Source organism: Moschus berezovskii, chromosome 7, assembly GCF_049115385.1.
Source record: "Moschus berezovskii isolate FMDL1 chromosome 7, NW_MosBer_1.0, whole genome shotgun sequence".
Taxonomy (NCBI): Eukaryota; Metazoa; Chordata; class Mammalia; order Artiodactyla; family Moschidae; genus Moschus; species Moschus berezovskii.
The window spans coordinates 10,811,395-10,828,107 of NC_142466.1; the positions used below are offsets into that span (position 1 = coordinate 10,811,395).

At 49.4% G+C, this 16,713-nt stretch overlaps 1 protein-coding gene across 4 annotated transcripts in view; it reads left to right on the forward strand.

Annotated features, from left to right (window-relative positions):
* The first annotated feature begins 8,241 nt into the window (after positions 1-8,241).
* Positions 8,242-16,713, forward strand: part of GALNT7 (polypeptide N-acetylgalactosaminyltransferase 7) — a 140,958-nt gene continuing 132,486 nt past the window's right edge. For 2 of the 4 annotated variants that reach the window (XM_088837813.1, XM_055428020.2), the window contains exon 1: positions 8,242-8,486. In XM_088837813.1, the coding sequence (XP_088693939.1) occupies positions 8,361-8,486 (126 nt within the window). In that variant the 5' untranslated portion in view covers positions 8,242-8,360. The remainder of the gene's footprint in view (positions 8,487-16,713) is intronic. The other 2 variants (XM_055428019.2, XM_055428018.2) reach the window with 2 other exon arrangements.

A 16,713-nucleotide genomic window follows, 5' to 3' on the forward strand; every position in this document is an offset into this window, starting at 1 on the left:
ACCTCAACTTCATTTGTATGCAACTTTGCTTATCTCCTCTGCAGTGCATGAAATGGTTTCTAAGCATCAGTCAGTCAGTTCAGTTCAGTCGCTCAGTCGTGTCTGACTCTTTGCGACCCCATGAATCACAGCACGCCAGGCCTCCCTGTCCATCACCAACTCCCGGAGTTCACTCAAACTCATGTCCATCGAGTTGGTGATGCCATCCAGCCATCTCATCCTCTGTCGTCCCTGTCTCCTCCCATCCCCAATCCTTCCTAGCATCAGACTCTTTTCCAGTGAGTCAACATGTTGCATGAGGTGGCCAAAGTATTGGAGTTTCAGCTTTAGCATCAGTCCTTCCAATGAACGCCCAGGATTGATCTCCTTTAGAATGGACTGGTTGGATCTCTTTGCAGTCCAAGGGACTCTCAAGTCTTCTCCAACACCACAGTTCAAAAGCATCAATTTTTCAGCGATCAGCTTTCTTCACAGTCCAACTCTCACATCCATACATGACCACGGGAAAAACCATAGCCTTGACTAGACGGGCCTTTGCTGATAGTCCATTACTAAAAAGACCAATCTTATTGTAACTAATCAAAACAGTTCAGAAGAGGGTGCAAAGCGCTTCTTTGTTGCTCCCATCAAGTGCCTTTGGGGCTGCAGGTTGGACGAGCAGGAGAATGTCCCCCTTCCTCCTAGGTGTCTTTCTCTGGTCCACACCTCTTCACGTCTCTGCAGAGACCCTGTTTATCCAGCTACACCCACTGTGGCCCGGCCAGAGAGATTAGGCGAACTGCATCGCCCAGAATCTCAGTTCATTAATACGGAGACCTGATACCTTCAGGACAAACCAGGCTCTGCCTTGGTAATATGGTTGGCCATCGGCTCTGCATTCCGAAAATATTCAGGAGAAAAATTCCAGAAGTTTCCAAAAAGCAAAACTTGAATTTGTCTAGTTAATGGGACCTGTTTAAATAGCATTTACAATGTATTTACAATTATTTACATAGCATTTACACTGTATTAGGAACAACAAACCGGTTCCAAATAGGAAAAGGAGTACATCAAGGTTGTATATTGTCACCCTGCTTATTTAACTTATATGCAGAGTACATCATGAGGAACGCTGGGCTGGAAGAAGCACAAGCTGGAATCAAGATTGCCGGGAGAAATATTAATAACCTCAGATATGCAGACGACACCACCTTTATGGCAGAAAGTGAAGAGGAACTCAAAAGCCTCTTGATGAAAGTGAAAGAGGAGAATGAAAAGTTTGGCTTGAAACTCAACATTCAGAAAACAAAGATCATGGCATCTGGTCCCATCACTTCATGGGAAATAGATGGGGAAATAGTGGAAACAATGTCAGACTTTATTTTTTTGGGCTCCAAAATCACTGCAGATGCTGACTGCAGCCAGGAAATTAAAAGACGCTTACTCCTTAGAAGGAAAGTTATGACCAACCTAGATAGCATATTAAAAAGCAGAGACATTACTTTGCCAACAAAGGTCCGTCTAGTCAAGGCTATGGTGTTTCCCGTGGTCATGTATGGATGTGAGAGTTGGACTGTGAAGAAAGCTGATCACTGAAGAATTGATGCTTTTGAACTGTGGTGCTGGAAGACTCTTCAGAGTCCCTTGGACTGCAAGGAGATCCACCCAGTCCATTCTAAAGGAGATCCATCCTGGGTGTTCATTGGAAGGACTGATGCTAAAGCTGAAACTCCAATACTTTGGCCACCTCATGCGACGAGTTGACTCACTGGAAAAGACTCTGATGCTGGGAGGGATTGGGGGTGGGAGGAGACGGGGACGACAGAGGATGAGATGGCTGGATGGCATCACCGACTCAATGGACGTGAGTTTGAGTGTACTCCAGGAGTTGGTGATGGACAGGGAGGCCTGGCATGCTGTGATTCATGGGGTCGCAAAGAGTCAGACACGACTGAGCGACTGAACTGAGCTGAACTAGGTATTACAAGCAATCTAGAAATGATTTAAAACATAAAGGAAATGTGCAGAGGTTGGGCTTCACAGGTGGCTCAGTGGTAGAGAATTTGCCTGCCAAGGCAGGAGATGAAGGAGACCTGGTTTCGATCTCTGTGTCAGGAAAATCCCTTGGAGGAAGAAATGGCAACCCACTCCAGTATTCTTGCCTGGGAAATCCCATGGATAGAGGAGCCTGGCGGGCTACAGTTCACGGGGTCGCAAAGAGTTGGATAGGACTATGTATGTACGTGTAGGGGTTATATGTAAATATACACCACTTCACATAAGGCGCTAGAGCATCTCAGGATTTTGGTCCCGGGGTCCTGAAACCACTCGCCCTCAGATCCGGATGGATGACTGTACTGTCAAACCGTGCCTGTGGCACAGCAGAGGTGGAGCAGAAAGAAGCTCTGTCAGAAAGAGGCACAGAGACCCCACCTGTCATACATAAAGTGCGAGGCTTGTCTAGTCACATGTCTAATTTCCCTCCAAGTATTAAAATCTCATGAAATTAAGGTATGAAATTCACGGGAGAAAGATTCAAGTTCTCGGCAGAGTGTGGTTAAATGACATGGAAACAGTCTTCCAAGTGGCAATTTGTCACAGCAGCACAACAGTGTGTGCGCATAAACTTCCCAACTGTTGAGCAGACAGGTGGTTTCAGTTTAATACCTAGGAATTACAGCACCCACTGTCGTCAGATAAGAATGTAGAACAGTGAGCCCTCCTTCCCCTGCCCCTACATAAGGGCACAGCCACCTACCTCTAAAATACTTTCACAAAACGTTTAGATGGTATCGCCTTTTAAGATCTGCTAATTCAAAATGATTAAAGCACGGGGGAGTAAAAGCACTCCCACCTCTACACACATTAAGTTGTATAAACACACTGAAACTCATAAAGGTTAGGGAAAACAAGTAAAGAGCTTCATAGCTGAGGTGAAGCGGGGGGCAGTAGGTAGCTTTAGTTTCTAAGACTTTTTTATTTTTTAGTGACAGAAGTAGCTGATACATTTTTTATTAGTTATAAAAATGATTATGTTATTTTTAATAATGGACTGTGCCTAGAAGCCCTTTCAGACATTTCAGAGGAGCTGCTGTTGTTCAGTTGCTAAGTTGTTCCGACTCTTTGTGACCCCATGGAATGCAGTATGCCAGGCTCCCATGTACTCCACTATCTCCCAGAATTTGCTCAAATATATGCATTGAGTCTGTGATGCTATCTAAGCATATCATCCTCTGCCAGCCCCTTCATCTTTTGCCTTCAATCTTTCTCAGCATCAGGATCTTTTCCAATGAGTGGGCTCTTTGTATCAGGTGGTCAAAGTATTGGAGTTTTGGCTTCAGCAAGAGTCCTTCCAATGAATACTCGGGATTCATTTCCTTTAGGACCGACTCGTTTGATCTCCTTGCTGTCTGTGCACACAGATGAAGAAGCTGAGGTACAGATTGCAGAGAGATGATGCACAGAGATCACCCTGACTGATCCGAGAATGAGGCTGGAGAGGGAGTAGAGAACCGCTAATTCCAAACCTTTCACTTCCCAATTATGTCACAGTGCAGGGATTCCCAGGTGCTGCTGGTGGAAAGAACCCACCTGCCAATGGAGATGCAAGAGACTCAGGTTTGATCCCTGAGTAGCGAAGAGCCCCTAGAGAAGGCATGGCAACCTGTATTTGTGCCCGGAGAATCCCATGGCATGGAGAGTCTGGCGGGCTACAGCCCATGGGATTGCAAAGAGGTGGGGACAACTGAAGCGACTTAGCATGCACTCATGCCATACTGCATCTTGCTGATGCCCAGAAAATTCACCTTTTCTTCAGTGACTTTCTAACAAGGATATTTTCTACTCCTGTACATAAATGCAGCGTATTTTCTATCACACAATGATTCCAAATTTGCTTAAAACGTAGATTGAACTTGTAAAACAAAGAATGTGTGAATTTGCTTTCACTTCCTGGCTCCCAGCAGAGCAGGTCCTGTGTGTCAGGCACTGCATATACCTGGGAAGACAACACCAGATAACATGGCCTGATGGGGGTGACAGACCCCTGGGTGAGCAATGTTAAGGCTGAGCCCTACACGCCAGGACCAAATGTGGACGGGGCTTGGAGAGCATGCGGCAAGGGCTGGGGTCTGAAGAGAACTGGAACATTGTGGAAGCACGGATGTATAAACTGATTCTGAAGGATGCTTGGGAGTGTGGTGGGAGATAGTTGGTTTTAAAACCAAGAGAGTGTTCTGAGTAAGGGAATAACTGCGTTATCATTAAGATCCCAGGAAAAAAAAAAAAAGAGAACTTGACTGCGGATATAGCAAAGGCAGGCTTTGGAGTAAATTGAGAGGTTTGGGCTTAATTCTGAGAGAAAAAGAGAAGCTGCAAAAAGAGAAGGGGTTCCAAACAAGAGCATTAGGAGACAGAATGTGTTTCATTCACCACTTAAATAAATAAAAGGTCAAGTCAGAAGAGCCCTTCTGAATCGTGGGAGTCTGAAAACAGCCCCGGCTCCCAGAGAGGCGGTATTCTATGGCATTCAATCTAAAAGTGCTTTAAAATAAGCATTTCTACCTTCACAACACTGTAGGAGACCATTAACCTCATCAAATGGAAGCCCAGTGACAACAGTCTTTATTCCGGATGAGCACAACTCAGGAATTACCCATCTTTTTAAACTTATTACAGAAATGGTATTCCATGCCGGGGGTGGGGGGAGTATAGAGGCAGAATTTGGTTGTATTCCACACAAGAATAGAAATTTAAAAGTGTCAACCATCAATTAACATCACAGGTCAATTTCAGAATTTCAGAATTGGCAGGGGTGTTCAAGATCCTTTGGTCCAACTCCTTCATTTTAGAGGTGAAGACAATACACAGAGTATAGAGTTTCTCCTTGCAGGATAATCAGAGATGAGCAATTCTTTAAGATCTGGATTCTTTTTGAAAGACTTCAGCATAGCATAATGGTAACTGAATTACTACAAATGATAAGTGAAAAAAAGGAGTATGCTGATTTCCAGCATTGTTCTTAAGCCTCCAAAGCCCCTGGTCTCCTGTTAATTCACACCTTTGCGTGACCCCTTTCCACAATGCACCAAACTGCAGCTTCTGGAGTTTCTCTTTCCCTCCCTATCATTCCCTCTGGAGGAAGCCTGATGCCTTGTTTAGAGCAGCCTCTGTGACAAATGTCCCACAATAGCCAGGGAGGCCTGCCTTTAGGCCTTGGGGGTGAATTTGGAGGCAGATTCCTCCAGGCAGAGCTAAGCCATGACTGCAGCCCCAGCTGACAGCCTGGCAACCACCTCAGGAGAGTCCCTGAGCCAGGACGGCCCAGCTGGGAGGAGGGTCTCAGAGTCAGTCTGGACTCCTGACTCTCAGAACTGTGTGAAACAATCAAAGTTTGTTGTTTTAAAACCCCAAATTTGAAGGTAATTTGCTATGCAGTAAGAGATAACTTCAGGCTTCCCTGGTGGCTCAGTGGTAAAGAAACTTCCTGCAATGCAGGAGCCTCGGGTTGGATCCCTGGGTCACGAAGATCCCCTGGAGAAGGAATTGGCAAACCATTCTAGCCTGGAGAATCCCATGGACAGAGGAGCCTAGCAGGCTACAGTCTGTAGGATTGAAAATAGTTGGAAAGGACTGACTGACTAAACAACAATTGCAACAGTATCCATTAAAAAAAAAAAAGAATGATACCCCCACACACCTGGACTCTCCCGATGCCTCTATCTGAACTTATACTTGCATACATACTTGACCTCCATTACCCCTTTTGACGACGTAGTGAGGTGGTACTGCAGTCACTATTGGGCAGATAAGAGCCCTAGGTTCAGAGGTTAACTGACCCTGACCTAAGCTGTGGACACATGGCTCATTTTCTAAGCAGAGCTGTGTCAATTCTGCTGAGGCAGCCTGGCTGCAAATGTTGCCAATAGGCATGTATTTTATACTTTGAGTTTCTTTTAAACATTGTTAGGGCCCAGAGGAACTGTGGGCTGGTACAGCTACACACCCACTGGTCAAATTCTAATTTTGTGTCCTTTCACACATATTTTAAGTTCTCTGTGCAGAACATACAGGGGATGACAGGGTCTTCTCTGAATATGATTTCTGCCTCAAACTCCTCCTGTTCACCTTAGCAAGCGATAAGGACCACTTTCAGTGTGTACACCTGCCTGACCATGCTCATAACACTACAAATAAAGATTCCTATTTTCCTAATAATCAAAAACTGTCTCCTTTGACTATGAAAATGAGAGCACAAATGAAAAGTTTCATTACTCCTGGTGGACCTTAGCTGCTGATTTCAAATGGAATTATTCCCTCCTGTGATTGGAGTAAGACCCCTTGAATGTCACCTCCTCCAAGCCCAGACTGTCTAGGGAAGGCAGTATTGTGGAGGCATTCTCCTCATTTGTAGACAGCCCAAGTGAGGTCTAGAAATGATCCTGTTCCCGTTTTCCAGTTATCTAAGTCATCGGTCCCCAATCTTTTGGGCACCAGGGACTGATTTCGTGGAAGACAATTTTTCCACAGACTGGGGTGAGGAGAGGGATGATTTGGGAATGATTAAAGTTCATTATGTTTATTGTGCATTCTATTTCTATTATTATTACATCAGCTCCGCCTCAGATCATCAGGCATTAGATTCCAGAGGTTGAGGACCTCTGATCTAAATAAAGCTTTCCCCAAGCACACCTTCCTTTCACTGTTTCTCCGAAGGTGGTGCACGGATGAGCTGGGTCAGAGTCACCTGGGTACAGGTAATGCTTACAGGTAATGAACCTGAATGGACCCAGGAGTGGGTGGTAACTTTCTCCATGACCCAGACGATTCATACTTTTATCAATTAAATATTTCAGGTCTTTTTCAAAAAAAAAAAAAAATGTCTTCAGCAAAGTCTCCCTTGTCCTATAGGAAAAGCAACTGGTTTTGATTTAAGCAGTTGATAAAAATGCTGAGTCAGACAGCGATTTGTATTCAAGCCTTGACAGTACTCCATGTTCTATGTGTACTGGGCTGACACGCATTACTGTGCACGATTATCCAGCCAAGAATAGACCTGACCATATTGTCATCCATTCTACATTTCCCGCTGTTGTTCAGTGCAAATACTGTGTGGAAATTCTGACATCAGGGCATCTATGGAATTCCCCAGTGTACTAGGCACTGTAACCCAAGTCATGAAGCATATAGAGTTGGTCTGGTCAAATTCTTTATCTAGCCTGATGATTCAAATTCTCTATGTCATTCTGGAGATTTAAAATACCTTGTTTAAAAAATACTTGTTTTAAAGTACCTGTAGGTAAGAGACAATTTTATTAACAGGAAGAAGGATCCATCTTTACCATCCCCAGACTTAGGAAAAGGTTTCTAACAAACTGTTCGGCTTGCGTTAGGCAATTAGGCTATCTTACACGGATAACATAATCAAGTGAACTCGGCAGTGCAGTGAGGTGACTGACATCTTTATTGGAAGACTGGGGGCACAAAAATTATTTCCTCTGGGGGGGGCATGTGAGTAAACATTTGTCAATATCCCTTCCTGGGTAATGTAAGTTTCAGGCAGAAAGGCTTTGAGTGACAAAAATCAGGACTGAATTAGGAGGCGATGAGGGTGTAGTACTGCTTTTAAACCCCCTCCCCAAATCCTCGGTCCTGGGGATATATAAAACTGAGCCCTTGAACAAGGTATTGCTGATTTAGCACCAGGTTGGCTTTCTTCTAATTAGCTCCAGACAGGGCGACGACGTACGACACGTCCGCTTTCCAAGAGAGCTTCTGCGGTCCGGTGATATTTGCACATGACACTGGGCCTGGCGGTTACAAATCCACCTGCTTAAGGAGCCGTGTGAAGAAGCGAGAACGATCAATAAGAAAAAAAAGAATCCTCCCCGCGATAAATCCGCCACGTGGAGCTGCGGCAGCAGCTGCGGCCCCGACTTCCTGGTTCCCTTGCTGCCGGCCCCGCGGCGGGGGCTGCGGGAACGCGGTCGGGGGGCAGGCGTTAAGGCCGGAGTTACGGCCCCAAAGGACAGGAAAAGTTGGGCGCCCCGGGCAGCTTTTCAGTGCTGAGCGGTTGGGGCCGAGACTGAGGACAGCCCTGGGGAAGAGTGTAAGTTAGTCAGTCGCGAGGCAGCAGGACCCGGCGGGGTCGAGCGGACAGCGGCGGAGCGGGGGCTGCAGACCCGGCGGCGGGAAGGGCGGGGGCGGGGGGCGGGCAGGGGCGGCCCGCGCGGCGAGGGGAGTTCCGGATCGGCCGCGCGGAGGGCGGCCGCCGGGCGGCGGGGGCGGGCGGAGGCGGCGGGCGCGGAGGGGGCGGGCGCGGAGGGGAGAGCGGCGGCGGCGGCGGCTGCGCCGGGCTGTGCGCCTCTCGCCGCCGGAGGAAGATGAGGCTGAAGATCGGGCTCCTCTTACGCAGTCTGCTGGCGGCGGGCAGCCTCCTGGGGCTGGTGGTCCTCTGGTCCTCCCTGTCCCCGCGGCCGGACGAGCCGAGCCCGCTGAGCAGGATGAGGGTGAGTAGCCCGCCCCGGCGGCGGCGGCCGGCAACTTGTTTTGTTGGCGCGCTCGGCGGGAGCGGGGCGTGGGGCGCGCGCGGGCGCCGCTGGTGGCGCGGCGGGTGGGGGCCCCGGCCCGGCCCCCGCGTCCCCGCCCCGCGCTGCGGCGGAGGCTGGGCGGCCGTCCTGCGCCGCGGACCGCGGGCCGGAGCGAGCAGGGCCGGGCCGGGACCGCGGCGGCGGCGGCGGCGGGGACGCGGGGCTGGTCCGGGCTGCGGCCTGTGGCGCGTGCAGGCCTGACGGAGGCGCGGGGGCCGCGGCCGCCACCCCCGCCCGGCGCGGGCCAGGCCCCGGGGTCCGGCCGCCGCCGCCCCCGCGCGTCGCGGGCGACCCCGGGCTGCCCGGGCCTCGGCGCCCCCCCCGCCGCCGGGATGGGAGCGCGCGGCCCCGCCCCCGGCCCCGGGAAGAGCGCCGCCCCCTGGGCTCAGGCGCCGAGACCGGCGGTGAGCCGCCGAGGCCTCGCCCGGGACCGGCCTCCCCGCCCGCCCCCGGGCCCCCGGTCCCGGAGCTCCTCCCCCGGCCGCCCCGTCGGGCCGGAACACCCTTTTCCCCGCCCCTCCCCAGGCTCCGGCCGAGCGCCCAAACTAACTTGAGCGGTCGCCGCCCGCGCCGAGGGGCTCCTCCGGACGCGCTGTCCGCCGCCCGACGCTCCCCGGCGGTGGGGCCCCATCGGCGCCCCGGGACGCAGGTGACCGCTGACCCGGCCGCGCCCCTCCTTCCCGGGGGCGGGGGCGACCAGACCGCGGCGGGGCGGGGCGGGGCGGGGCGCGGGGCCGGGGGTGCGGAGGGGTCGGAGACTTGCCGCTTCCAGCGCCTTCTGCAAACAGCATCTGCATTGCATCCAAGGGGTCCCCTTTATTAACTTTCCTTCTGGAAAGTTAGCGTCTGGAAGTTGAGTGAGCAGGCATCCTTTCAACGCTAAGAATCGTAGGAAGAGATTTTCTATCAGCTCCTGCTCCTGTGATGGGGTTAGATTTACTCTTGAGATGTACTCTAAAGTTGTAGCGTCTATGTGAAGACTTAATGGCACTGGGATTTCTGTAACGTCTTGGAGGGTTGGGGGGTTTCCCTTGAAGTTTAAATTAAGGATAATAAAAAGTACCCAGTTTTCCTTTTGAATGTGTTTGTGGTTTTAAGCCCCTCAGCTCTCGTGGAGTGATGGTGACCTCTTTATGACTTTGCTTTCAAAATGACTTACCAAGGACGACCGAATACTGCAGTTGTTTGAAAGTATTTTTGATCACAAGTGGCCTTTAACAGAGCTAGAGACGTTTAAACGCCATTTCCTGGGGGGAGAAACTGAGGAAAGAGTGACAGAATTGCCCATATTCAGAATGTCCTGCAGTTCAGATGACAAAATCTTACAAAGGGGTGATGGAGTGTCAGCCCCAAGGTCCTGAAATATTGAAATGTTTTTATTACTGCTAATACAGGGACTGGGCCACAAGCCCATTTAGTAGCTGTAGGAGGTGGTTATAACTTAATTTTTGGTCCAGCTTGTCGGTGGATCCAGTATAATTTCTGTCATTTTCCAAAGACCAAAACTAGCTTTGTAAGACTTTCCAACAATTAACATTAATAAGATTGCTTTATGTATCTGGAGAGCCAAATGTCTTTATTAAGTTTGCATTTAAATATTAACTAAGCAGTTGAAGATACAGCAGATAAGTCATAAGAGTGCAAATAAGGTACTACTGCTCCCTTTTAATCAAAACTAAGCCAAGAGCTTCTCAGATACAGCTGTCCAAGGACATCTCGCTTAGGGAAGACTCCTGAATTTCCCGTCCCCCTTCTCGTCTTTTACTTTATGATTACACATACTCCACCCATGGTGAAACATCTGCCTCTCCTTAATGCTGGTCCATTTATAGGGCTTTCTGGAGTCTGATAAATGACCTGAGATAGTCTGGAATAATCCCATTTACCAAATACAAATTCTGCCTGTACTCTAGCAAGCTGGTCCTGGCGAGTTCACTCCATGTAGCTTCCTGCCTTAATCTTTCAGTGTTCCAGGCACAGAAGTCTGCTGCAGCTGAGTACTTTTTCCCCTGGACTACTTCCTCCTTTAGATCTGCCCAGCAAAACAGGTCACCTATGGTCAAGACAACAGAAACACATTTCTTTTCACTTTCTCATCTCTGGGCCTCTTGCTGTTTCTCTGATGTGAATGATGTGAAACATGATGTTACCATTCAAATCATACTCTGTTGGATAAGTTTTCATTTATTCAACAAACGTTTCTTAGTACCTCCTATGTCCTGGTGCTACTTGTGAGGGAAATACTCTTTGCCCCTAAACTTTTGAATCACGTAGTCTCCTGGATCAAAAATCACATTAATCAACACTTCACAGACCTATAGATAAAAACTGTGCCACATGCTGTGGGGAAAAAAAAAAATACCCACAGCAGGTAACAAAATGGTGGTGTTTGGGCATGAAAGCCTTATCTGAAGAAATGACCTTTGAGTTAGAGTCTGAGGATCTGAAGAAGAGTCACTGTTGATCCAGGAGTGGGAGAGGGCAGGCCTGAGAGGGAGGAGTATGTGCAAAGGTTCTGAGGTGGGAGGTAGCGTGGTGATCTGAGGGAGTAGAGTAAGCCCAGTGGAGTCAGAACATTACTTTGGCCACCTGATGCAGAGGGCCGACTCATTGGAAAAGACGCTGCTTATGGGAAAGAGTGAGGGCAGGAGGAGAAGTGGGCAACAGGATGAGATGGGTGGAGGCATCACGAACTCAATGGACAGGAATTTGAGCAAATTCGAGGAGACGGTGACGGATAGAGAAGCACAAAGTGCTGCAGTTCATGGGGTCACAACGAGTCAGGCATGACTGAGCGACAGAACAGCTACAGTTAGGACATGAAGAGTGAGGGTGCGAAGAGATGAGGCCGGGGATCAGGCCTTTAGAACAGCCATCGGCTCCAGAGATGAAGCTCGTGCAAGGGTTTTTACATGGAGGAGAGGCACGATCAGATTTGTGCTCTGAAGAGATCACTCTGGCAGGATTGGTTTAGAGTAGGAGCAGATGGGAATTCCTGCTGGAGGTTATAATAGCCTGGGTGGGATGTGATGCTGATGGAATTGGCAGAGTGACAGGGGAAGGGGAGAAAAGTCAGTTAATTCAAGAGCTATTTAATGGAGATGCAGAGGCACCAGAACTAGGTGTTTGCACATGGGAGTGAAGAAGGAGGGTGCCCAGAGGCTCCCAGTAAGTGATAGGAAAGTGAGAGGTTGTTTATTACATGGAAAGTTCTGAAGACCAAAATCCGTACGTTCTAATGTTACATTGTGCAGCTCTAATGTGAAGGCTTATCTTTTTAAGCTTTGTTCTCAGAATATTTTAAGGTCAGCTTGTACTACAACCATCTGTTTAGCGCTTCCAAAGTGTAGACAGTTCCGTTAATTAAATAAATTACAGTATCTCCTAGACCATTTCTCCAAGGTTCCAGCCCTGGGTGTTTAACACTGAATCATTAGCCTCCAAAAATAAAGGTCTAAAATGGAGATGTTGAGAGATCTTCTGTGCTTCTCCTGTAACAAATTCAATGCTGGTGAGAAGCTGCATGTGAACCGGTGGTTCCCAGTATGTACTAATGTTGCTTGAGTCAGACTATTAATGCCATTTAGGTTCAGGGCGTGCAGAATAGGACTCATTCAAGAACTGTTGCTGGATGGAGAGGTTTTATGTGATAAGCTGAGACCAGTGGAAAGGAGCCTTGGTTAATGAGACTGTGACTGAATTGACTACCCAGTTGGTCAGGTTCTACCCTAGCAAAGCCTTTTATCTCAGCTGTGATCGGCTGCAACCTAAAAAACTCTGCCCTTGAGCATGATATTTTATTTCAAACAAAAGCTCATTTGTTAGGGATGGAGCTGTCACTTAGCAGAAGTGTAGCGTCAGAAGGGGTCCCTGTTGTTTCAGTTGCCCAAGTGAAATGCCCCGGGCCTGGCTTTCGTTCTCTGTTTTGCTGTCCTCTCCCACTCCTGCAATGAAAAACTCCCGTGTTACCAAGTTTAAGAAATTTGGGTTCTACAGGCTTCCTGAAATTAATGCAGTTTTGTGTACACATGCATTCTCCTGGGTTGAGACTCTGAAGCTGTTGCATTTCTTAAAGGTGCCTGTGAAGCAGAATCTTTGAGAGGCAGGAGTCATGTTTCCTGCTTGTGGAATTGCCCCCTCTATTTCCCTGGTGCTGCAGCATTTATCCACGTCTCTCTCCCCCACCAGAGCTGGGCGCCCTGGAAATGCAGACATTGCTAAGAATTCCTGTGTCTGTCGATTCAGTGGAAGTATTTTCCATCTGGTGGTGGAAGGTCAGACCCCAGTCCTGTTAGAGCAGTGGTTGGGCTTAGCAAACACTCCGTGGGTATTTGACGCATCTGTTGAGGGAGTGACTGCCATGAGTACAGTGCAGATACTCTCCCAGTTCTCACAGGACTCTGTCCATGCTATTAACACGCATTCTGCTTCCTCACCTTCCCTCTTCCACTGTACAGACCCTGACTATAAAAGCATTCCTCTCACAGCCTCGGGCTCTAGAAATGTTACTTTCTTGATAGCACTGCTTTTCTCCTTCTGTCGGATTGTACGTTCATTCTTTAGGGATGAATACCCAAAATACAATTCTAATTTCTGGGACACACCGCTGCCCCCTTCCTTAGACCCCACTGAGAGCACCAAGACGGCCTCAAGAAAAAGCCCTGCTCTGAAGGGATCACATCCTGGTTGAAGAGGCCTCAAGGAAAAGCCTTGCTCTGAAGGGATCACATCCTGGTTGAAGAAAAGACTCGAGCACCCACATGGCCTCGGTCCCTTCCCCTCCTTACTCTGGTGTCTGTGTAAGGACACCTCACTCTGGGAGCAGTCACAGGATGTCTCTTTAGCAGGTGGAGAAGGCTTAGAACAGCCGTTCAGGGAGTGCACAATTACTAGTAAAGAAAGCGTGGAAACAGAATTTGGGAAACTATTTTGTGATGGGGCCAGCTGCTTGGAAAGGGAGATGAGGTACCGGCTTCAGTTTGTTTCTGGTAAGGACTGCATTAGATCAGTTAGTAGTAAATTGGAGATGAGAGAGAGAAAGTAGTGCATTATGAATGAACGCCAGAGTTCTGAGCTTGGGCCATTTGTAAACATTATTTGTAATTTCCAACTTGGGTTATTAAAAAAAAAAAGCTTGGTCAGCGAGATTTGAACTGCTCTCAAACATTGGAACCGGGTTGTGATTATTCAGCTTCAACCTCAATTGTTGTCTTTGTTTGTATTTTGGATTCTAGTTTTCATCCCTGAAGAACGAATGTACAATCTGACAGAAGAAGAAAAGTAGTGAAATCAAGAATGTGAAATTTCTCTAGAGTAGAGTGGACACAGCCTGAAGCTATGAAAGGAATGATCTTTTCTTGTTTTGGTTGCATCAGTTTTCTTAATTGCAGTATGTCAGATCTAGCTCCCTAACCGGGGATGGAACCCTGGACCCCTGCATTGGGAGCGCGAAGTCTTGGCCACTGGACCACAAGGGAATCTCAGGAATGCTTTTATATTTGGATTCTGTAAGGCAGAAGAGGGAAGGGTGAAAGAGTAGACGGTGTATTAACAGCGAGAGCTAGGAGAGCGTGTGTGCTATAAACACGGCGGTCACTCCCTCAGTAGGAAGGTCACACCCACAAGCATTCACTCAGCGCCAGGTGTCGCTCCAGGCCTCAGTGCCCTGGAGGAGGTGGAAAGCGCTTGATGCAGTAAAGATGTTACTCAGGTCTTGACCCAGTGACTACACAGAAGGTATTTGTCTATAAAAATAGCACTTTTCTTTCCATTCATGAATCAGGCCTTTTTACCATACCTCCCAACCTCCAGCCTTCCATCTGCTCTAAATAGTGAATGGAGGACCCACGAGGCACCCGGCTGGGCGTTGGAGTCGTATGGGTGTTCCAGACACAGGCTCTGTCCCCTCTTGCACCCACGGGGGTGTGACCCCCACCCAGAGGTCCCACCACAGCTGCAGGAGGTGGGTGCTCGGAGGCCAGAGCCCGGTGTTCAGCTCCACCTGGAGCAGGGTGGGGTTCACACAGGGAAGAGTGTTTTGGACGCCAGGAATCTGGTGAGACCAAATGAGGCTGGTTTTACTCATGACAAGTGGTGGAACCTAAGATTGGAAGAGTAAGTCTGGGCCACGTTCTGAAGGTGCTGAATGGGAGGCTAAGGAACCAGGTTGGGGTGTTACTGATGGAGCAGGAAGAGCAGCTTTTTGGAAGCTTCCAGGGTGGAGTTGGGGAGTGGTGACTTTCTGCTGCTGACTCCCTGATTAGAGGATTCAAAGCCCTCTTGTCTCCTCAGTACCATCCTGTGCTCTGGGCATTGGTGATTCTCTAAAGCAGTAAAATGCGTGATGATAACAGATAACACAGTCAGTCCTGTGTGATGTTAATTGCAGTAATAACCCTCTAGTGCAGTCTCATTTAATCCTCACTGTAGAAGGGAGGCCCCTGAGTTCCAGAGGCATAAACCCTGCCCAAGGTCACGTACAGTCATTCTCAGGCGTCCTGACCAGCTGTGCCCTCTGACCCCTTCCTCCCCGCCCCCAGATTTTAACAGTGCAGATTAGCTCCCGTGGACTGTGCTGGAGGGGCCGCAGAGATACTGGAACGCTCATTTCGGACAGACAAAAGCATGTGAGGTGGTGCACGCTGAGGTGGGGGAAAGAGAAGGCAGGGGTGATGGTGGCTGAGGCCTGGCTGCAACTCTCTGGGCAGAGCCTGGCTGGCCCAGGGGACAGGCAGGGCCGCCCCGAGCGGGGAAGAGGCCAGAATGCATGAGAAGTAGACAGAAGGCCCTCGTGGTGGTGCCGAGCGCATCTGGAGGGCGGGCAGCGCTTGATAGGATGCCAGGTGTCCTCAGGGATGCTCCGGGTCAGATGATGAATTATGTGGTCATTGTGCTACGCGTGGTCCTAGATAACTACGTGAGTAATTACCTATCATCAAGTTTGTGAGCCAGATGCCCAAGTAACAGTGGTAGAGGGTGGAAGGAGGGTTGCAGTAGCTGCTGGGTCCCAGGTCTCAGGGAAGCATCATCCAGCCGGGGCTGGAGTGGCGGGCGGTCAGACAGCTGGTTCCTGGGAGGGAGGGTTGGAGGGCGAGTGCACGGGGACAGGGAATGGGCGTGCAGAGGCAGGAACGATCTCTGCAGACCCTGAGGACAGGTGGCTGGAAGAGAACCTGGATAGAGAAACCGCATGTGAGCTGAAGCACTGACTACTCTGAACGTTCCGAGCTGGCTCCACAGGGTGGTCTGGGAACTGTGCCGAGGCCGGATTTCAGTGAGGAGAGAACTCTCTCCGGTTCCTGCCAAGCCCTAAACAGGAGGGGGCCAGGAAAACGAGTGCATGGGGAGGAAGGTGATGACGATAGAATTACCAGTGTGGCTGGTGGAAGCAGGAGCTGAGCTCGCTGGACGAGGTGGTCGGGATCAGATGCTGGTTCCTCCGAAGGAACAAACCGTCTGAAGCGGCAGTTCTCAACCTTGAACAGGCATCAGAATTGCCCAGAGGGTGTGTTAGAACCCGGGTCATCTGGCCTCCTGCCCAGACTGTCTGGTTTGGGAGGTCCGGGCTGGGGCAGAGAATTTGCAATGGTAGCTAGTTCCCAGGTGAAGCCGCTAGTCTAGGGACTGGAATTTTGAGAGTCTTTGCAAAGACTGTGAAGTGGTGGTCCAGAGGATGAGTAGAGCTGGGGGCTGTAAGAGAAAACATTTGTACGTTTTGGGCATTAAGTGATTCCAGGTCAGTGGAGTTGGGGTGTCTGCAGGTTAGACGGAGCCCCGAGTGAGAATCAGTGCTATAGACAGAAGTAGGATGACCTGGAGAGTGTTTCTCGACCAGAACTGCTGAGAACGAGAACAAAGCATGCGAGAGCCCCTGGGTCCTGCGCCAATTGCTGGCTCCCGGGTGAGGAGGGCCTTTGGCGCATTCAGTTAACGTGAACCCCAGGTACACTGGCTCAGGAGAAACATTCAAGCTGGGAACATTCACCTTCCCAGGGGAAAATGACAGATCAAATTAGAGAGGAGGGTTTTACTGGAAAAGTGTGACTACCGAAGAGGGATTACCTACAAATGAGGTAGGTTAGTTGTTTTGTCACAAAGTCCTGTCCAACTCTTTGCAACCCCAAGGATTGTAGCCTGCCAGGCAAGA